The sequence below is a fragment of the Polistes dominula genome, unplaced genomic scaffold, assembly GCF_049000335.1.
Source record: "Polistes dominula isolate Pdom_NZ unplaced genomic scaffold, Pdom_raw_medaka contig_31, whole genome shotgun sequence".
NCBI lineage: Eukaryota > Metazoa > Arthropoda > Insecta > Hymenoptera > Vespidae > Polistes > Polistes dominula.
In genome coordinates this window covers 2,235,973-2,259,970 of record NW_028300925.1, presented here as the reverse complement: position 1 = coordinate 2,259,970, position 23,998 = coordinate 2,235,973, and the positions used below count along the sequence as shown (strand labels likewise).

The window sequence follows — 23,998 nt, the reverse complement described above, 5'->3', positions numbered from 1 at the left end:
ATTTGTTGGTAATTTAAAAATTTTTTGGATTGATCCTTGCATGGGTGTGAGGTTTTTAAATATAGATTGCACATGGTTGGCATATTAAATAAATTATTATTCTAATTGGAATATAAGTATTATTTAAAATTATTAATTATATTAAAAATGTATATAAATAAGTTTAAAAATTAATTATTATATTTAATATTAATATTAAAATATTTTATTGATGCAAATAATAACATTAATATTAAATTAAATTATAATTTTTGTTTGTAATTATTTAATTTAATTTTAATTAATTAATATTAATATTGAAATATTATATTAATATTAAAAATTAAATATTGTTATATTTAATAATTTTAAATACAAATTAATTATAATAATTTTATATAATTTAAATATAATATTAAATGTAGATATAAATTTACTACAAATTATTAAATATAATTATTATTTACAACAAAATTGTTTAGAAGAAATATTATATTTCTTTTATTTTTTGATTGATTGATTGATTGGTTGATTGATTGATTGATTTATTTATTTAAACACTTTAAACACTATTATTTATTTTAACAGTTTATCAAATTTATCAAAACTCAAATGCAATGACGTATCCTTATATATTTGTATCCATAAAATTATTGACGTTAATAGGATGGGGGTAGGGCAAGGGTTGAAATAAAGTTTTTAAAATGAATTTTGAAATACATTTGTCAAAGATTCCTCCTCCTCCTTCTTCTCCTTCTTCTTCTCCTCCTTCTTCTTCTCCTCCTCCTCCTCCTCATCTTTTCGTGACAGCTACTGTTGTTTCTTGTCACAAAATTACAATTTGATATTCATCGTGTCGCAAGCTTTTTCCATTCCCATTAACTCGATACGATGTTACTCGTCAGTGACGTTTTAATAGCGTAGATTTTCAGTTAGGGTAGGTAGATAGGTAGATAGGTAAGGGGGTTCTCTTTTACGTTATAGTGATAATGCTAGATCCCCGTCTCGAAGGAGCCACCTATAAAACGAGCTATTAGCTAGGAAAACGAGAAGGGAAGGTAAGGAAGGGAAAGGGAATTACGAAATAAAGCTTTTCTTCTCGATCGATCTCTATCTTCTTCACTTATCATCACTATTATCATTAACGTCTTTGACAGAGCTCTTTATCGTTCTCCTATATCCTTGAATAATTAATCCTAAAATCTTTCCTTATTTTCTTAGATAATAATTATATCTATCTATCTATCTATCTATCTCTAATTTTATTCAATACGTTTTTGATTGAATTCTTTTAAAAAAATTATATTACAAATAAAAAGAACATATATATATATGTTCTATATATATATATAATTATAATAATATATATATATATATATATATATATATATATATATTATTATAATTATAATATTAATTATAATATTTAAATATAAATATAAAATATCATATCAATTTAATATATAATAAATAAATTATAAAATATAATAATAATATAATATAATACAAATTAATATATATATATGTATTATAAAAATATTAATTTCTATATATATATATTTATTATATTATATAAATTAATAATATATATATTAATATTATAAAAATTAATAATTATATATTATATAAATATATATATATATATTTGTTATATAAAGATACATGTATATATGTTACAGTGAAAGATAGAAATTAGAGAATGTCGTGATTCGTACGTTGAATGTTAACCACATTCCAAATACGTAGGTGAAAGTTGGAAAATTAGGTATACTCTTACACATTAATATTTCAAATATATAAAAATAATAGAATGAGGATTTTATTTAATTGAATAAACAAACAATACATTATTATATCTTTTTTTTTTACAAATTACAGGACATACCACCATTTGAAATTTTATCATGGATTACATAAAACACATACAACTATTTATATATATATGTAATCACATTTATGAGATTTTACAACAAATAAAAATATCAATTCTATTACACGTTAAAAATTATAAACTACAATGAGTTTATGTTAATTTTCGATATAAAAGAATACATACATACATACAATACATTCATTCGTAAATACGAAACGATGCGAGAACTGTTCGTAGAAACGAAAGTTAGGTTATGTATGCTGCCCAATGCTAGGTTAGACTCGTTGTATTTTTTCTTTTTTTTTTTTTTTTTGTTCGTTCGTAAAGGGAAGAGAAAAAATTTCAAGGAAAAGTTTTCTTTTCTTCCTTTTCCTAGGTACCAACCTATCTACCCATCTAGTAACTTTCCACGTTAAAGAGAGCTTAGCAAAACTGGAATTATCGGACATTTGTGTTTCGCAATGTTGCGTTTTTATGCGTTTTATTACAAATTACCTTTCTTTTTAACTTTTATTCCCTTTTCTCAATTCTATTTTCTCTTACTTTCTCCATTCCAAGAAATGTTGTAAAGTAAAAGATCGTTATATTAATATTTAATGTAAATTGCAACGATTGTTTCATCCTAAATAAAGGTTAGGATAATTAAAGCTTTACGATTGGTTAACTGATATCATCAAATCTTCTTGGAATTTATTACGGAACTCTTTTCTTAAGTCTTTTTTTTTAAGACTCAAGTATAACTTTTTGCAATTGGTATGATCCTTATGGACATGTAATAATAATAACAACTAAAATTGCATATTCATTGCACCGAAACTAACGATCATCCTTTCCTTTGAAGATAATATGGCGTACTCGAGTATCCGTGACAAAGAATTCATTTTCTAACGTGATATATAGTATATATAATACTACTTCTTATTTTGGTGATACAACAAAAATTCTTATATATCATACTTTTATATAAAATATTGATCAACTTTATTATCATTATTATATTAGGTCGAGTCATAAGTGTAACATCCGATGCGGCTATGTAGAATCTATTTTTCGTATTTACCTAATATAAGTCATCGAAACAAACGGATTTTCAATATCACTACATAGATGAGGATTCAGTTAGTCTCTTGTCAACTTTTTTATGCAGTCAATGTTACATTTAATCATTTTTCTTAACCACTGAAATGGATAGTAAAAAGTGCATATTCGACGTGTAATGCTTTAAGAATTTAACACGTTGACGTCGGCGCCGATTTTCAGTGTCTGCCCTGTGGGGCGGCACTTGAAGATCTAAGATGCGTTTCATCTGGCGGCGCGTGATTTTTGCTTGTTCAAATCTGGACCAAGGTGGACCACCGGTGGTACGCGCCGCCCGATGGGACAGACTAGCGCGAGCCACCGGTGGTACACGCCGCCCGGTGGGACAGTTTAACGCGGGCCACCGGTGGTACGCGTCGGCGTGAACGTGTTAAACAAGGCAATAGCACTAAAGTGGCAACTGAAAAAATATGCAGCATTAATAACATAGAATAATAATAAACAATAAAACAATAAATAAAAATTGTCGATTATTATTTATAATATGATAATAATTAATAATAAATAATAATTATTTATTTTGTTTGATGTTACAGCTGGAGCCGCTTCTGAGGAAATTAACCAAAGGACCAGTTCTGCACACAATCGCCACTCTCTCACGAAGGGTAAGCAAAATTGTATTTCAATTTTTCTTATTGATAAATAATATGCTTGTAAAAACAATGATCTTTTTTATATTATTATTATTATTATTATTATTATTATTATTATTATTATTATTATAATTTATTTCTTTTCTATTTTTCTATCTTTCATCGATTATCATTCGAGCTTTTTACTCTTTCTCTCTTTTTCTATTTCTCTCTTACTCTTTCTCTTATTAGAATTTTTGTTTGCTACAATTTGTTTCTAACTTTTGTAATTATTATTTATTATTATTTATTTATTTATTTATTATTATTATTATTATTATTATTATTATTATTATTAATATTATTATTATTATTATTAGTTATTCGTTGTTTCTTAATTGGATATTTTCGTAATACTCGGCAGTCACGTTTCATGCACGAGCACAAACGTTGTCAATAAATAATTTTTTTATAAAAATAAATATTTTAATTAACAATCCTATATATATATATATACATATATATGTATACACAAACCTAATCTCTGCTTGCAAATGTCATAAATATTATATATTACATGGATTATGTGTTACATGAATTTTAATTTTTATAATACCGGTTATGTTGTAAAATATTTATCTTCAAAAAAAAAGATATATGTGATGTATAAAAAAAAAAAAATTATAAAAGAATTAAATAAAATTTACAAATGAATTTAAAATGAAAATGATAGGGAAAAGTCAAAGAAACATTATTGTTTTATTATTGCAAATCTTAAATAATTTTAACACATTATCGTCAGGATTAATTATTATATATATACTATATATAATTATAATATATATAGAAGGTTATATATATATTCTATATATACAACACATATTTATTGTAAAGTTCAATTAAATCTTTTATTTTTTTTTTTTATTTAAAGTGATGCAACATAATTGCAAATATTTCAAAACTGAACCCTCATAAAAAATACATTCTAATAAAAAATGAGATTTTTAAGTAAATTGAGTAAGTAAAATGAAGAAAATAATTTTTTGGTTTTTATTTTTTTTTTGTTGATTTATTAATAAATAATGTAAATTTTCTAACATTTTTACTGCATTTTGTATTTTTATTTTGTATTTTTTTTTTTTTTTGCAAATTACGTGACGTAAATCTTGTTAAAATTTAATGGTGGTAAGAGTAGGGTGTTTAGCGTTGAAATATGCCTCGTTAATGGAAAAAATGTTTTTCGTACAAACTACTTTTCTGAATTGGATAAAAACTCACCCCCAACCCTTACCCAAACGCCACTTTATGTGTTAAGAATTTTTCGAAAGAATAATCACAGGGCCCATTTTATTACATCTCACGTTTTTTCTTTTACCTTCGAATAGTAAAATGCCACGAGCTAGAAAACACACACACATACATATACATACATACATACATACATACATATACATCCGTGCGAACAATCTCAACGAAAGAAAAGAAATGGCGACGAGGGTGGTGAAGGACGAAAGAGGATGGAAAAAGTTTTCTCTCCTTTTTTACCTTTCCATTGTTTTCCTTCGACACTTCTAGAAATAGGTGGAAGAATTCTACGAGTAGTAGGCAAACTTAAAGAAAAAGAAATGGTGAACGTTGCGAAAGATCGTTTTAGAGTTTTGCGGAAAAATTTTCTCAAACTAAACACCTCGTCGAACCTATTCTTTCTTCTTTTTTTTTCTTCTCATTCTTATTCCATTTCTTTCTTTTTCTTTCCTTTCTTTGTTCCGTTAATGAGTCGAGTGTTAATTTCCCATAGATCACAGAGTTAGTTATGTTCATTGTCTAGTTCAATAATAGAACTTCACTTTGCCGAAATAATGTGTTCTATTTCTTAAAAAACAAAAAACAAAAAAGAAATGAAAATAAAACAATAACTTTTGCTTTTGTTTAAATGCACTTTCGTTACCTGTAATTTTCTTATTTCATTTCTTCACCTGTAAGTGGACACTATTAACATTATTACTTTTTTTATTTTATTTTTGTTTGTTTGTTGGAGATAAATTGAAGCATAATTAATTAAATGTGTATATATAGATATACATATAATAATAAATTATTATTATTATTTAAATAAATAAATAATTGTAGTATTTTTAAAATTATTTAAAAATATAATTTTAGTTTATATTTCAAATTAATTTTAATTCATATTATAATTAATAATTTAAATTAATTTTAAATTTGTTAATATTAATAATATAAATATGATATAATTTAATAAATTTAATTAATAATTTAAATTATATTTAAAATTATATTATATTTAATTATAATATAATTTAATATAATAATATTTATTATATTTATATTATTATAAATTTTAAAAAAATATTAATTTTAATAATAAATAATATAATTAAAATTTAATTATAAATTATATTATATTTAATTATAATATAATTTAATTTATATTATATATAATATATAATATAATTTATATATATATATATATTACATTTAATTATAATATAATTTAATATAATATTTATTAAATTTATATTATTATAAATTTTATAAAAATATTAATTTTAATAATAAATAATAAATAATATAATTACAATTTATTTATATATATAATTATAAATTATATTATATTTAAATTATATTTAATATTATAAATTGTAGTTTATATATATATATATATATATATATATATATATATATATATATATATATATATATACATTATAATTTATAATAATTATTAATTAGTTATTTTTAATGAATTATATATTATAATAATTATTAATTAATTATAATATAATAATTAAAGTAAAATATACATATATACATTAAAAAAATAAAACCACCCTCTCTAAAAATGTATTATCCAACTTTCCAAAATATTATCCATAAAAAGATCAAAAGAAAGGTTTGAAGGTGTGAAACCAAAAAAAAAAAAAAAAGAAAAGAAAAAAAAATATTTCTTATGGTTGTTCTAACAAAATAAAAAGTATTGGTCGTGTTATCTCAAAGAGTTAAGACAGGGGTGTATTATAAACCACCACCATCACCATTATAAACCATCACCAACCTACACCACTATCCACCACCTACTTCAAGGGAAAAGAAAAAAAGGGAATGGTTATTGTGTTCGAAGCTGTCGTGCAATTGACAATGACCATTGAGTTTTCCCTTCTCATTAAAATTCTATTTCGAGCGTGGTGAAGGAAACCTGCGAAAACAGATGAAAAGACTGGACTCTCATTGTTTTTCGACCCACTTTCAAGGCGACGAAGATTAACGGGAGAGAGCCTACACGTGTATTACTCTCTTTCTATTTCTTTCTTTCTTTCTTTCTTTCTTTCTCTTATTTTTTTTTTCCTTCTTTTTCCTTCTTTTTCTTCGTCGTAGCTTTTCATTGAGAGCCCTCGGCTTCTTTACTACCCTCTGCCCCGCTCTACTCACACCCCTGTTACACCCTCACAGTTCTAGGCGAGCTAAACGATAATTTGAACCGATATGACAAAGAAAAATACCGACTACTATTACTAGTATCTACTATCTTTTGCGAATGATAGAAAAACCCAAGGTCCATACAACACCATCCCCATTTAAGTATAAAAAAAAGAAAATACTATGGAAAGTATGCATGGTTACAATGATTTTGAATTATTTATGTAATATATACGTGTTATTAGATTTTAATTTCATGTTTATATATATATATATATATATATATATATATTATTCAAGATATTAATATTTAAAAGAAGAAAAATTAAAGTAAAATAAAATTAAATATTAATATTACAAAAATTAATAATATTAAATAGATAATATACAAAATAAAATTAAAAACTTATATTATATACATTGTTATTATATTATAATTTTACATATATATTTTCTAAGATATTAATATTTAAAAGAAGAAAAATTAAAATAAAATAAAATTAAATATTAATATTAAAAAAATTAATAATATTAAATAGATAATATACAAAATATAATATTAAAAAAAATAAAATTAAAAACTTATATTATATACATTGTTATTATATTATAATTTTACATATATATTTTCTAAGATATTAATATTTAAAAGAACAAAAATTAAATTAAATTAAAATAAAATACAATTAAATTAAATAATAATATTAAAAAAAATTAAATGAAAAATATGCGTTACATACATGTTATTATATTATAATTTCATATATATATATATAGTACACCCAAGTTATTAATATTTAAAAGTACTAAAATTAAAATAAAATAAAATTAAATATTAATATTAAAAAAATTAATAATATTAAATAGATAATATACAAAATATAATATTAAAACAAAATAAAATTAAAAACTTATATTATATACATTGTTATTATATTATAATTTTACATATATATTTTCTAAGATATTAATATTTAAAAGAACAAAAATTAAATTAAAATAAAATTAAATATTAATATTACAAAATTAAATAATATAAAATAGATAATATATACAAAATTTAATATTAAAAAAATTAAAATTACAAACTTGTATTATATACATTGTTATTATATTATAATTTCAAATATATATATATATATATATATATATATATATATTATCCAATATATTAATATTTAAAAGAACAAAAATTAAAATAAAATTACAAATATGTATTACATACGGTGTTATTATATTACAATTTCATATATTATATTCAAGATTAATATTTGAATTTTGATTTAAGACAAAAATTCATTAAAAAATGAAAGGGAAAATTATAATAAACATACAGGTTTATTTAAATAAAAAAAAAAAAAAAAAAACAAACAAACAAACAAAGGGATAGAGAGGAAAGAAATAAATTTCTTTCGTAATATTCCTTTTTGATGACTGATTTCTATTTCGCAGAAGAAACAATGCATTGGTTCGCTCAGATAGGAGGTGACGGTGGTGGTGATACTAATCATTTTCCAAATAATCATCATCGGAACGGTAAATAAATAAATATATATATCGCATATCAAGGTTGTGTGAGTTTTACTACCAATGCGATAATAATTTGAAACATACTGCACGCGTAATTTTCTATTACCATGCGTGAATTTCGTAAACTGAGATTAACAACCAATCACACGTTTTTATTCAAATTATTTCATTCCTTTTTCTTGCATTATATTTATTCTAATTATTGATTACTATTAAAAGTTCATTTTTATTTCTCTTTCATCGTGATACATTTTTTTTCTTCCCGTGTGTTTCTTTTATTATTATGACGATGATGATGAGAGATATTAATCATATTAATAATAATAACAGTAACAACTACAACGATAATATTATTCGTTGTTATCTATGAGTTTGTGTGTGTGTGTGTGTGTGTGTGTATGCTTAACAAATTGAAGCTAACCTTTAGATTGATTTAACCGTGTAAACTCAATACCAGTTTCGTTATTACATACATATGTACACACATCACCCTTTAACACAACGAACAAACAATTTCAAATGTACGTTGTTCACTGTTTGAATGTTAATCAAAATGACCAAAGAGAGAGCGAGAGGACAGAGAGAGAGAGAGAGAGAGAGAGAGAGAGTGTGTGTGTGTGTGTGTGTTACGTTGTGTTGTACCTTAGAACTGAATTTCATTCAATAGGGTTTATATAGGGCATGATGATGTGTGTACAAATGTAACGAACGATTAAAGCAAAGATTAATTATTACTGAAATGATATTACAACGATCAATTGAAATTTTTTCTTCGATTTAACATTATTAATTTAAGTATGGTGATATAAAAAATTATTGAAGAGAATGTGATGATCTGTCAGTTGAATTACAAACAAAAAAAAAATTGACGATGAATTGAAACCTTCTCCAAAAGTATTACAAATTATTATCTTATAATGTATTTGCAAGAGATTAATATATAAAATAATAACAATTATTAAAAAAACATATAATTAAATATGTTAATATTATTTTTAAAATTGTAATTTTAAAATTTGTCAAAATCACATTTGTCTTTATTGCATCTGAACGATGTGATCTGTCAGTTGAATTAAAAAAAAAAAAAAATTGACGATGAATTGAAACCTTCTCAAAATTATTACATATTATTATTTTATAATGTAATTCAAAGATTAATATATAAAATAATAACAATTAATAAAAAACATATAATTTCATATTTTACTATTATTTTTAAAATTGTAATTTTAAAATTTGTAAAAATCACATTTGTGTTTATTGCAAATGAACGATGTGATCTGTTAATTAAATTAAAAATAAAAATTGGAACCTTCTCAAATACTACAAATTATTATTTTATAATGTAATCCAAAGATTAATATATAAAAAAATAATAGTAAATAATAAAAAACATAATTATTGATAATAATATTTTTAAAATAATAATTTTAGAATTTGTAAAAACCATATTTGTGTTTATTGCAACTGAACGATGTGATCTGTCAGTTGAATTAAAAGAACAATTGACGATGAATTGGAACCTTCTCAAAATTATTATATATTATTATTTTATAATGTAATTCAAAGATTAATATATAAAATAATAACAATTAATAAAAAAAACAAACATATAATTAATATTATTTTACAATTGATAAAAACCACGTTTGTGCTTATTGCATATGAACGATGCTCGTATGTTGTTGTTGTTGTTGTCGTTGTTGTTAAGCATGCATGTGCTTTTGCATAATAGAAAATAATTTAAAAAAAAACAAACAAACAAAATAGTAATAGTAATAATAAACAAAGAAAAATATAACAATTACAAAACAACAAGAACAAATATTCAAAAAAAAAAACCAAAATAAAACGAGTAACAACCAACAAGAACAAGGAACAGTAAACATATCATCAACACAATCAAACAATTAACAACTAAACAAATAACAATAATAATAAAAATAATAAAATAAGAATATATCTTCTTGGTGGAATATATTGTATCAAATATTTCTCACGTGCCTCTCGCACATATATTTTTTTTCTCCCTTTCTTTCTCGGCAGATGTGAAGCGCCGCCGAAGTCTCTACGACGAGGACTCCCTCGACGATGATCGTCTTGACGAGAACGAAGGTATCACCTTTTCACAAAAGGGCTTCTTCTTCTTTTTCTTCTTCTTTTTCTTCTTATTATTTATGCGTTCAATATAAACACGTGTCTTCTCTCGTGTCCTTATTATTATTCTCCTTCTTTCCACGTGTCTTCTTTTTATTATTTCTTCCAATTGTAATTTCAATCATTTTATTTTGTTTGTCCTATTCCTCTTCTTCTTTTTTTTTATTTTTTTTTTTTTTATATATATTTTTTTGTCCGTTTCTCTATATGTTTTGTTATGTGTATCTTTCTATCTTTTAATTTTTTTTGTTTTTAATATAAAAATTCTAACTCTGTAAAAAGAAGCTAATGCTTTTTTATTTGTTTCAATATTTCATTTGATTTTTCATTGCTGTGAGTGCTCGTGCTTGTCTCATCGCACTGTCAATCACTTAATCGTATGTTTCTTTCTTTTCTTTTCTTTCCTTTTTTTTTAAATTTATTATTATTATTATTAATTCATTATCCTTAATCTTTTCTATCTCACTTTGTTTCTATGTTTCTCTTTGTCTTATTATATTTGCATCGTACTTTATATCTTTTGTATATACAACGTAGCCTTTAGCAATGAGAATTATTGACGAAAAGGGTTTAACATGAAAAAGAAGAACTGGGTAGGTGGGTTGGTTGATAAAGGGATGATTCGAAAAGGGTATTATTTATCCGTTGTGTTCTCTCGTGACATAGACTAATTTTCATCGTTTGTTTACGGTCGAGAGAATTTATTTTATATGTCTACTACTACTATCATATATATACGTGTAATATTTGTGCAGTGATGTGCAACATGACATGTGGAACAAATTAGTGGACAACGGGAGGTCCAATCTAAAAATATGCGAAATTTACAGCTGACGAGTTGTTATTAATAAAATAAAAATAAAATAAAAAAAAACAAAGCAATATATTAGATAGATTTTTATTTTTTTTTTGGAAAATTTATTTTCTATTTGACATTAACACGTTGAATGCAATTCAACTTTAATTTATTATAAAACTTTAAAATATTATAAAATAATAAATTTTAATTATTTTGGGTTAGACCACTTAATAATAATAATAATAATAAAAATCTATTGCATTTAACAATTATCTAATTTTCTATAAACAATAAAAAAAATTTGTATCAGCATTACAAGTTAAATCGTATTAAATTATTTATTAACATTCAACGTGTTAAAAATCGTGGTTCGAATAATCGATGATAAAATAATAATAATAAAAAAAAAAAAATAAAAAAAATTCTTTCACAAAAAAAAAACGTCTTGGTAGTATAACACGTGTGTTATCTTATTTGTGGGCGTGTACTACGTGTACGTGTGTTGTTGAGCGTGGGATGATTTAATAACTATATGTATGTGTATGTGTGTTTATTTTTTTTACGAGTAAATGTATGACGGAAGTAAACGAACGAATGAATGAAATTAATGAAAGACAAATAAAAAGGATATATCAATAATTATAAATAAATTGTTGACAGCACGAGACTCTACGGGAAGCGCTAAAGATGTTGACAGGGCGAGGCTCGTTCGTGAAAGGCAAAACGAGGAAAGACAACGGAAACTTGAAGAGCTGAGACAGCAGGCACTTGCTGCTCAACGTTTTCGAGAACAACGAGAGGAAGAACGTCGAAGACGTATCGATGAGCTGAGGTCACGAGACAATGATAGGTTTGTATCTTTTAACATTCATTTATTTATTTATATTCTTAAGAATTTTTTTTTTTTTTAATTCTTATACCTTATGTGGTTGATTCAATTAAATCAGTTGATCTTTGATAGGAGTTTTGTTGAATGATTGAATGATTGAATAAGGAAATGGGATTACAAGTTTAATTTTTGGTTTTATTTATTTATTAATATATTTATAAAATAATAATTAAATTTCTATTACAAAATTATAGATTAATTATTGATTAATTAATTTATTATTTTTATTTGAACTTTTATACTTTATTCGAGTGATTTAGGTGATCTTTGATAGGATTTGTATTGAATGATTAAAAAAGGAAGTTACAAGTTTAATTTTTGGTCTTATTTATTTATTAATATATTTATAAAATAATAGATAAATTTTTATTAAAAAATTATAGATTAATTATTGATTAATTTATTTATTATTTTTATTTGAATTCTTATACTTTATTCAGGTGATTTAGGTGATCTTTGATAGGAGTTGTATTGAATGATTGAAAAAGGAAGTTAGAAGTTTAATTTTTGGTTTTATTTATTTATTAATATATTTATAAAATAATAGATAAATTTTTATTACAAAATTATAGATTAATTATTGATTAATTTATTTATTATTTTTTTGTATTATTTAATTTAAACTCTTATACTTTATTCAATGGATTCAGTTTTTTGGCGTAGTTATAGTTACGCGTTTATCTTACAACATTATCAAATAAAGTTACTTAATTTTAATATATATATATTTTTTTTTATAAACAAATTGGTATATAATACCTGTTGAATATAAAAATTAATTTAAAATACGATACACAATTCAAATTCTTTATCATTTTTTTACTACTTTATTTTTATATTCTTCATTAAACGAAATGATGCGTACGTGTGTGTATCTTTCTTCTTTACTTATTTTGCTTGAAAGTATTTTACGTGAACGAAATAAAAGATAAAAATATATATATATATATCAAAGAGTAATATAGTATATAAGTATCGATGATACTATCATCGTTTATAGGTGTTCTCGTGATGTAAATTAGAAAATTGCGAGCAAGCCGCGAATATCGCATAAATAATAGTGTCACCTTAGGTGGGTAGGTGGTAGGACCCCGATGTAGTAAAATCAGTATAGCTCAGCGTGTTTTAACGATGCATTATGAGATTATAAGCTCAACGTGGTTATAAGTTTGACCTCGTTAACGTGACATCATTCTAAACTGTTTTACCGTCGTCGTGGAGAGAAGCCCTGGTAAATTACCGCAAAACTCCTCCTCCTCCTTCTCCTCCTTCTTCTTCTTCGTTGCTACTTATATAAAATTTTAAGGGTACACACATATGCATATATAATTAAGAACATATAAATATTCTTTCACAAAAAAAAAATAATAATATAATTAATAACATCAAAGATGAAGGAGTAGAAGAATTAAGATTGGTTTTGACGATTGTTTTGATGTTCACATTTGAGGATTATCAAATAATTAATTAAACTTATTTTACTTTTGCAACTAAAAATTTAATACTATTTATTAAATATCAAAAATTAATATATTTAAATTTAATTTAAAATAAAATAAAATCTTAATTTTAAATTAAAAAAAAAATAAAACCCTTACAATCAATTAAATACCAAAAATTAATAATAAATTTAAATGAAATTTTAAATAAAATACAATTGAAATTTTAAATAACAAAAAAAAACTCTTTTAAGAACACACACCCATACAGAACGAGTTAATAAATAAAATATGTGATATAATTAATTGAACATTTTACTTGTACAATTATTATATTGTTATTTGTGTTATATTTGCATTATCTTATGATTTTAATGATAATAATTATAGACGGAACCAGGTAGAAGAAAGGAAACGTTTAATATGCGAGGCAGAACGAGAAAGGCGGGAAGCAATCCTACGAAAAAATCAAGAAAGGGAGGCACGTATCGAAGCAAAGAAGAAAAATGAAAGATCCCACATAGTTTTTGCGTTTGGCAGTTCGACACCGAGGATGTTGGAACCAGCCGATACAGGTGGTTCTACCTTCTGGGGTACGCGAAGGGCCACTTCAACTACCAACGTCATGATGTTTTCAGCTGCTCAACCTTTGACCAGGAGATCATCCGAAAGGGAATTAGATGGCAGCAAGAAACGTGCTACTTCTGCTGGTGGATTGGACAGAAAACCCGGTGAAGGTGAGCTAATTAAATTAATAATTTTATTTTACGCACGCAACAGATTTTCTTTTTTTTTTTTTTTTATATACATATTTCGTACACTTTTATATGAAGTATTCGAAATAATTATTATGAAATATTCAAGTTAAATATATATATTTTGTTTATTATTATTTTTTTTTTGTTTCTTATGGAATTTATCAACAAATTATGCAGTTACAATTGACGGACAAATATTTGTAACAACGTTGATGAAATGTGAAATTTCTTTTTTTTTTTTTTTTAAATTATGCATTTGCAATTTACGGACAAATATTTGCGACAATGTCGAAGAAACTTACCTTTCCTAATTTTTTTTTTCTTTTTTCTGTCGTGAAATATCGTTTAATAATAAAAATTCATATTTTGGAAACATATTTTTTTATTTTTTATTTTTTTATTATTATCAATTATTAATTAAATATTCTTTGATTGTTTGTAAGTCAAATTAGAAGTTTTAAGTATGATCGATCAACTGAACTTTTTAATATTCGTTCATTTGAAATGAAACTAATCCAATTGACAATAATAACCATCACATACGCGAAAAATACAAGCGTGACGATAAAAAAAAAAAAAAAAAAAATTAAAGGATTCTATCTTACGGATCGAAACATTTAATTTTGATAGTGAAATTAATGAAATAAATTGTAATTAATATTATTAAAAAAAAAAAAAAAAAAAAATATATACATGGCATACACACGTATTAAACACAAATCGTTATATATTTATAATCAATGTTTTGTATGCAAGAATGTTGTCTCTATCTGTGCTCTAGTTTCTAGAAACAAGTGTTTTGTTATTATAATACAATCGTATTTTCTCGGTTAGATACAGCGACTATATACTATACTGTGTATTATTATTTTCTATAAATAAAATCAATCAATTCGCGTTGTTGATTCAATGAACATTTTTCTTATTCAACAATTTGTTTTTTTTTTTTGAAGGGAAAAATTCGTTTCTTATCAAGTCGCTGGATCTTTCGTAAAATTCGAAGACACAACAAGAACAAAAATACAATAAATAATTCAATAAATAAATATAACTTTTTACATTAGTGTCGCTTTAATATTAGTCAGTGCTTTTTAATTATTATACTCGTCTTCTTCGTTTTGATCTTCGTTTTGATCTTCGTTTTCATTTTCGTCTTCGTCTTCGTCGTCGTCGTCGTCGTTCGCTTGTAGAAAACTTTCTATCGTTTCTTATTCTATTTTATTTTTTCTATTTAGAAATTCCACATACGAATCCTGCATCGCGTTACGCATGTATTTACAAGTTTACTACACACGCACTTTACAATTCGTTTAGAATACACTAATGGAAAGTAATAGAATAAATCGTATCATCATTTGTTCACGATTTTTTTTTTCATTTCAATCGTTATAGTTTTATTATTCTTAATATCACAGATATATTATATATGAGAAAGTTTTAATTAAAAAAAAAAAACAAATAAAATAATATTCATATCACTATCAATCGTAAATGTAACAAACAAAATCCGCAAGGAATGAATTCGATCATGTCTATCGCTTTAAGTCGCAAGTTTGTTGATTGGAACACGCTTTTATTAGATGCAAACATTTGTTCGTTTCATTTTTTTTTTTTTAAATCATTTTTATTTTTTATTTTTATTTTTTATTTTATTTTATTTTATTGAATTCTTAATCAACTTCTTTTACAAAGTTTCACGTTATCACGCTTATATACAATATTTATCAAAGAATAAACAACAGCACACAGTTTGTTTCATTTGTTTAAATTGTATTCACGTTGCTTGATTTTGAACTGATTTGACAAGGGAATCGGTAATTAGATTTTTTTTTTAATTATTGGTTTATGGTATAATTAGCTGATTAGAATAATTCAATCCAACAACGTTTCAATTTTTGTCAGAAATTTTACTACAAGTGTACACCGATTTATATATTTTTTTTTCTTTAATTATTTTTATGAACATTTTCTTCGTTATAATAGAGTAATTAAATTTTTTAAAAAATATATTTTTGTTTTTAATTTTTATAGTTTTTTTTTTTTTTTTTTTATTTCATATTGGTATATTTAATATTAACTGATTAGAACAATTCAATCCAACACCAGTCAAACTTTTGTCACAAACTTTACTATACGTACATAAATATTTATATTTTTTTTCTATAATTATTTTCATTAACTTTTTCTTCGTTATAATAAATTAAACGTAATTAAAGTTTGAAAAAAATAAAAATGACAAATAAAAATATATTAATCAATTAATATTATTATTGAAATATATTCGAATATAGTTTCTCACGATCCACCTTAGTTGTGTTTCACTTACAAACACACACACACATGTATAATACGTACGTATAGATTTCTAATGGAAAAGTGTGTTAGACTTATTATTATTATTTCTAATACGATAAATATCGTGCGAACGTGAACACGACTTCTATTCGATAAAAAAAAAAAAAAACAACTGAACGATTATTTCCGCGTTGTTTCAAAGATACCATTCGCATTCCATTTCTTCTAAGAAAGACTTGAGGTTAAAGATTAGAAAATAATATGACGAAGAAATGATGTGAAACCTTTTTTTTTTTTTTATTATATATCACTATGTTCTTACACCATTCATTATACACATGTTTATAGTAATTCATACATAAAATAAATGCATACCACACATGTGTTAAACGTTTCTAAAATATATTTTTCTTTTTCTTGTTCTTTTTCAATTTTTATGTATAGTCGTGATTAGTATTTTTTAGATTTCAATATATAATTACGAAACATAATTTTAAATATAGTTTAGACTATGAATTTAGTTGTAGAAGTTAGAAATGTTTGGTTATAAAACAATCTAAGGGTTGTGACAAGTATAATTGGAGTAAACCAGACCAGATTAATAACAGCCCTTTCCCTAAGGTAAAATAAAAGAAAGAAAATGGTGTTGTAATGGTTTTATCATACCTACGAGAGAAACTAAACTTTTTACGATTTTTATTTTTATGTTTATTTTTTTCCCCTCTTATAAATAATTTTCTTTCAAGCAATACGATCTCTCACATATTTGTTTTATTAGAATAATAAATATTTCTTTCACATTATTTGAATAGAAATAAAAAAAAAATATATATATCAAATTTAGTATGGATTAAATTCACGAAATGAATTTAAAAAAAAAAAAAAAAAAGTATGATGAATCATTAGAAATGAATCAATTAATTAACAACAAATTATACAATAATTTATTTCATTTATATTTTTAGTTAAAAGTGCTGATTAGTTTGATGATTATACTCAGTCAGCCAGTTAGATGAATAACTAATTTATGCGTTTAGAGTTTCTCATGAAAATTTTGTTTGTACAACACACCTTCTTCCTAAGCTAAGAGATTGGTCCCCTTCCCCCACCCTAGTTCAAAGTTTAGACATACATATGGGACGTTGTAACGAGATGAGAGGTTGAGTAGTTCGCATAATTGTTTCGTAAACGTTTCCCAGCCGAACGCAGGAAGAACATATTCTTTTCTTTAAAAAAAAAAAAAAAAAAAAAAATAGATTTATGCGAAATGATAAATCGTTTGAGGAAACCTTAAGAAAAAAAAAAAAAACAAAAAAAAGAAAGAAATGGTATAATAATTAACGATATATGTTAAAAGCTTTAGCGGATTTACAATCTTCTCATGCTAATATTGCCTTTATTCAATACACTTATATTCATTTGGTGGTGATGGTTCTTACGATTTACAACGTAATACGTCAATTATTTTTTTATTTTTTATTTTTTTTTATATATATATATATATATATATATATATATATATATATATATATATATAATGTAATGCATAAAAAGAAAAAAAAATATTTGGACAGTGTGGTCAATTTTTGTGATTTTATATTTTGTTTACCTAAGTAATCACTTTAATGTTTTTTTTTAATTATAACATATATATTTATTATAATTATTAATTTATATTAAAAATAAAATATATAAAAAATTATAAAAATTAATTTATATTAATATTATAATATATATATATATATAAATATATTTAATATAAATTTTTTATATTTATTTGTATATTATATTTTTTACTATAAATCTTTAAAATTGTACCGTAACGTTCAAATATTTTTTTTATTTTTTCCAATCACCGTATATATTGATATTTCAAACATTTTAAATATCAATAATACCTGAACCAAATTATTACGTTGTCAGTAAATATAATATGTACATACATATATATTTATTTTTTTTTGCTATTACTACTACTACTACTACTACTACTACTACTACTACTACTACTACTACTACTGCTATACTGCTGTACTACTACTACTACTACAACTATTCTACTATTCTTCCCGAGATAGTCATTGGAATGAAAGCTAATGTTCCAGAGTTGGATGATTTGTTTGCAGATATGAGAATGTCCTCGTCCATGTACGAGGTGTTCAATTGGAATACTAGCCCCGATCCTCCCTTAACCCCTGGCAAACATAAGAGAGCAAGCCTCTCTCTTCCTCCTACTACAGACATCTTTGCCATCGATGATAAGTCTGATAGCGATACTAGGCGTCCAATGATTCAGCGGGCTGTCAGTGGTGAGTCCTGAAGCCGGAAGTCTGCGACGACACACGGGAAAATATATATACATATATATACTACGCTCTTTATATTTCTTTTTCACTTTCTATTATCTCTATCACTATCTCTCTCTATCTCTCTCTCTCTCTCTCTCTCTTTATCTTTCTATTTCTATTATCTCTTTCTGTTATGTTCTCTCACTCTCACTCTCTCTCTCTCTCTCTGATTGATTTGCCGATCCTTGTCTCTCTGTCCACCATTTTATATTAACACTCGCTCGTTCGATTGTCTCCCGCAAAATTATTATTGTTAGTACGAATATATATATGTATTTATTATACATACGTGTATTACACTTCAGCAAGCATGTGTTTGTTCGTTTAATTATTATTTTCTGCAAACTCATACATTCATACACATACACACACACACATATTTTTTAATTTTTTCATTATACATCATCATTTTTCATTATCATTTATATTACGAATGCAAATCTCTGTTATTTTTTTTGTTACGTTAATCAATGGTTTGTAATTTCCATTTAAATTTTTACACCTACACCGTATAAAAACACATTACCTATATACGAGTGATTCATATATAACGATACATTCATTTTATTATGATGATCGTATAGAATTTCTAATGCAATATATTTAATAAGAAAGTATGAAATCAATTATTTAGGATTCATCGTATATATGCACGTTCGATCACGCGATTAAAAAAAAAAAAAAAGTCCAACGGAGGATTGATTTTATTTTTGTATTTTTATAATTATAACGTTAACACTAGATTTACGAATTGAACACAAAAATGATTTTGCTAATTAATAATATATAGTTGATTTTTAATACCATAATGAAACATATCCTAAATATTTAATTCATCCCTTTTAGTTCATTCAAACAATGTTTGCAAGTTTCACCCAAAACATTCGCGTAAATTTAACATTAAAAATAAACTTTTATAAAATTGTCTTTATATTATAACAATAAAATTAATTCTAAAGTGTAGGAGCAGAGATATATATATATATATTTTATTTGATTTCATTTTTCTAAATGGTCGTTGTAAGTTTCATGTTGCTATGCTGCGCATTGCACGAAGAGCTTAAGGATGGTATAGCAAAATTCCGTTATCGGTGTGTTGTGTATGTATGTATGTATGTGTGTTTATGTATGGTGAGGGATTGATCGCTCGCTTTGGTATTGCTGGTGAGTAGTTCCTTGCTGCTTGTGACTGCTGCTTTCTTCTTCTCTTTACCTTGTACGCATGTGGCTTTCGATTGCACCACGGACAACAAGACAGAGGAACGTGTGCTGACGTTAGAATAATAAAATTGCTCGTGGACGACGGTGAGTCGCGCACTCTAGACGAAGTATCGATTAATGTGTGGGATGTTACACCGCCGTTTGCTAGCCAACTACGACGACGACGACGACGACGATGACGACGATGACGACGACGACGACGACGACGACAACAACAACTACTACATTTATTCCTCCTTTGACAATCTAAAGACTTTCTTTCGTACGTGTGTCGTACACGCAACATCTTCTTATATTCTACCTTAGTCGCTTTGTATTGCTTGTCGCGAGAAAGGATTATTTCGTGAACGTTGTTATATAGAAAAAAAAGACCAATTAAAGAAAAAGGAATCGTAGCATGATAAGAAGAAGAAGAAGGTTGGTTCGTTGTTGTTGTTGTTGTCTTTTATCTTTTTGTGTGAGTACCTACGAAAACGTGTATTATCTCTGTGTGCATATTTGGTTACTTATCATATATATATATATATACTCGTATATTTTTTCATTTCAAATTACTTTCAATTTTACACGAACAATATTATAAAAGATAGACAACAATCAGTATAGTTCTATCTTAAAAAAAATGACCCTTGAATTTATCGTAGCAAACTTTAAATAATATCATCATTGTCGAAGGAATCGAATTAATGATCTTTTTTCTTTTTGATTTCCCCTTTTTTGAGATGAAATTATATTGAATAATAATCAATAGATATATCTATACTAAATGAATGTTTCAATGTTTTAGGTGAGGATAGTGACGGAACACCTGGAACACCAAGTTCAGTTTATCTACGAGTGAACAGGAGACGTACCGACCTGATGCCGACGATACCGTCCCCACGTGATGGACCACCAACGTCAGGACGTAGCTCATCGGCCAAGGCCTTCGCACGTTCCCCAGGTAGGACTTACTCGATGTCGAGACTGGACCAGTTATCTCAGCCTAGGAAACGTCCGACAGAGCTTAGTACATTGACGGAACAGCAAAACAGTCAGCCTCTCAGTGGTTCAAGCATGAGTCGCAGCATGTCGCACTTGGCTGCTGCTGTTGCTGCTGCTACTGCTACTACTACTGCATCAGGAAACAAGAGTCTTAAACGCTCGGATAATTCTCGTAGCATGGGTACATTACCGGGTGCCGTACCAATCCCAAGACCTACAAGGGCTGAAAGATTGCGTCGAAAGGCTCGTGAGCTTCAAAATCAACAGCAACAAGGTAATCACGTTCACGTGCGCTCAACTCCCACATACGTAGTAATATATTTTGTAATTTATACAGTGTATTACATATCTTATTTTTAACCCTTTGCGGTCAGGATTGTTCAAATCCAAGCGTTCCCCAGGTTCCACCTGCTATCACGATACGCGTTTGAAATTTTTAACTCATATTTTTCTACTTACACGTACTTCAGTTGAAAATGTATCAATTGCTTTTACTAAACTTATCATGTATTGATGGTTTATGATATATGTGACGGTATAGTCCGCAAAGGGTTAATTCGTAGCTATAAAAAAAAAAAAAAAAAACGTTTTTCTTTCTCTCTCTTTTCTCTCTTCGGGGGTTCTGGGGGTATTTCTTTTTTTAATTTTATTTAGAATAAAAAATTGTAAAAATCGCGGGAGTTGAGTGCACGACGTTGCATGTACGAAAGATGGAGCCGTTGTAAATCAATAAACAATGATCGAACGATGTTGCCTTGCATTTCTATTCTATACTGCTATATATTTATCTATATAATCAATCTATCTTATTCGTTCATCTAATAATCTTAACTTTGACACGCTCTAATAAGATGTCTTTTACTATTTCGTTTGCTATGTATTATAACTTTTCTATCTTTCTCTTTCTCTTTCACTCACTTTCTATCACTCATACATCAAATGTAATAATTATCAAGAAACAAGAAAAAAAAACCAAATGCAATATAACACTAAATGCTTGTTGCACCATTTGTTTGAATATTGATTGACATTGCGCTCCTATTTAAGACACCCCCCTACCAAGTTCTCGTCAGCTTTTTCAATGCCAACGTGGTGAAGGTATGCTATAAAAACATTTCGTAATTTGGTAAGCTCTCAACATTCTTTTATATTTCAATTACTAATTTCTATCTTTCTCTTTCACTCTTACTACTCTCTCTCTCTCTCTCTCTCTTTCTCATTTCTTTTTCTCTTTTTCATTTCTTTTTTGTTTTTTTTTATTATTATTCTCAGAATGTGACATTTTATGCGAGATAATAATAATAATAATACGTATATGTTAGAAAATTAATCGATCAATAAACTCTACTTGCTACTACTATTCTCTTGATAAAGTTCTCTTTGAAATAAATGCTGACACCCTCTCAACTTTACGTGACAAGAGATGATATCTTTTTTTTTTTTTGTTTTTTTTTGTTTTATTTGAAATATTTAACCACTCTTTCAAAGTGAATTGAGATTCCATGACGTCGTGTCATCGAACCACATGATTACATTCCGTGACGGTAATAAAGTAGTATCAAATTCTTCTAATGATTTCTTAGAATAACTTGTATATACTATAAAGTATCAATGTGTATCATATCGTATATTCGTGTCATTGAACTTAGAAAAATTGTAATTCAAACTGACGTGATATTACTTTAAACATTTTTTTTTTTTTTTTCAAATGCATCTTTAATAAAGTTTATGCTAACATATACGTATGTATGTATATATATACTGTATAAATATTAATTTGTATATATTTAGTGTGCAATATCCGATTTTGATGATTTTTTTTGGTTTTATTTGATTATTTATCTCTCCCCTTTACATTATTTACTTTCTCATTTATCTTTTTTCGTTCTTTCTTTGGTTTTTTAATAATTTTTATTCTCTTTCTTTTTTTTTTATTTATTTATTTCATTACTTACACTTGGTTTTGCGATGAATGATATAACGTTTGAAAAAAAAATATATATATATAAAAAAGGCATTATAACGTGCTCGAATATGTTTGAAGCTTATTTTTCTGTTCTATTTGTTAATAATTGACAGACATAATTAAAAAAAAAAAATAAATAAATAATCCTCGAGGAACGATTAAATTTACAACGTTAAATAAATGTGTAAGTAACACAGGAATAATTTTCGATTACTTCATTATCTTCTTCTCTTCTTATTCTTCTTCTTTTTTTTTTTATGGGGGTAGTTCATTTGATTAAAAAAAGTTTATTCTTTTTAATTATTTTTTTTTTTTTTTCCTAAGCATCACGAGAGACTGCTTAGAAGTTTTTCTTTTTTTTTTTTTTTTGGTGACGGGACAAGCTTGGCACTTAAAAAGTTTTCTTCTCTTACGTTTTTTTCTTCCTTTTTTTTTTTTTTTTAAGAACAAAATAAGCGATAGCAGACGTACAGGGAAGTGTATTAAAAAAAAAAAAAAAAAAAAAAAAAAAATGAAACAAAAGTGGTCATCTCGTTTGTTGAAACCTTTTTTTTTTTTCAAACCGTTTTATAACTTTTTATTGAACGATCGTTCATGGTATTAATCATCATCGTACTTTAAAAACCAGGCCATGGAGAGTAGTATTTAAAAA

General features: G+C 25.4%; 1 protein-coding gene across 29 annotated transcripts in view; it reads left to right on the top strand.

Moving 5' to 3' along the window:
- The window catches only part of LOC107064664 (uncharacterized), a 183,496-nt gene that overhangs the window by 101,548 nt on the left and 57,950 nt on the right, over positions 1 to 23,998 (top strand). For 10 of the 29 annotated variants that reach the window (XM_089171047.1, XM_089171062.1, XM_089171061.1 and 7 more), the window contains 7 exons: positions 3,487 to 3,555; positions 8,413 to 8,496; positions 10,537 to 10,605; positions 12,107 to 12,296; positions 14,165 to 14,511; positions 18,906 to 19,136; positions 21,184 to 21,654. In XM_089171047.1, the coding sequence (XP_089027173.1) occupies positions 3,487 to 3,555; positions 8,413 to 8,496; positions 10,537 to 10,605; positions 12,107 to 12,296; positions 14,165 to 14,511; positions 18,906 to 19,136; positions 21,184 to 21,654 (1,461 nt within the window). The remainder of the gene's footprint in view (positions 1 to 3,486; positions 3,556 to 8,412; positions 8,497 to 10,536; positions 10,606 to 12,106; positions 12,297 to 14,164; positions 14,512 to 18,905; positions 19,137 to 21,183; positions 21,655 to 23,998) is intronic. The other 19 variants (XM_089171064.1, XM_089171063.1, XM_015317620.2 and 16 more) reach the window with 10 other exon arrangements.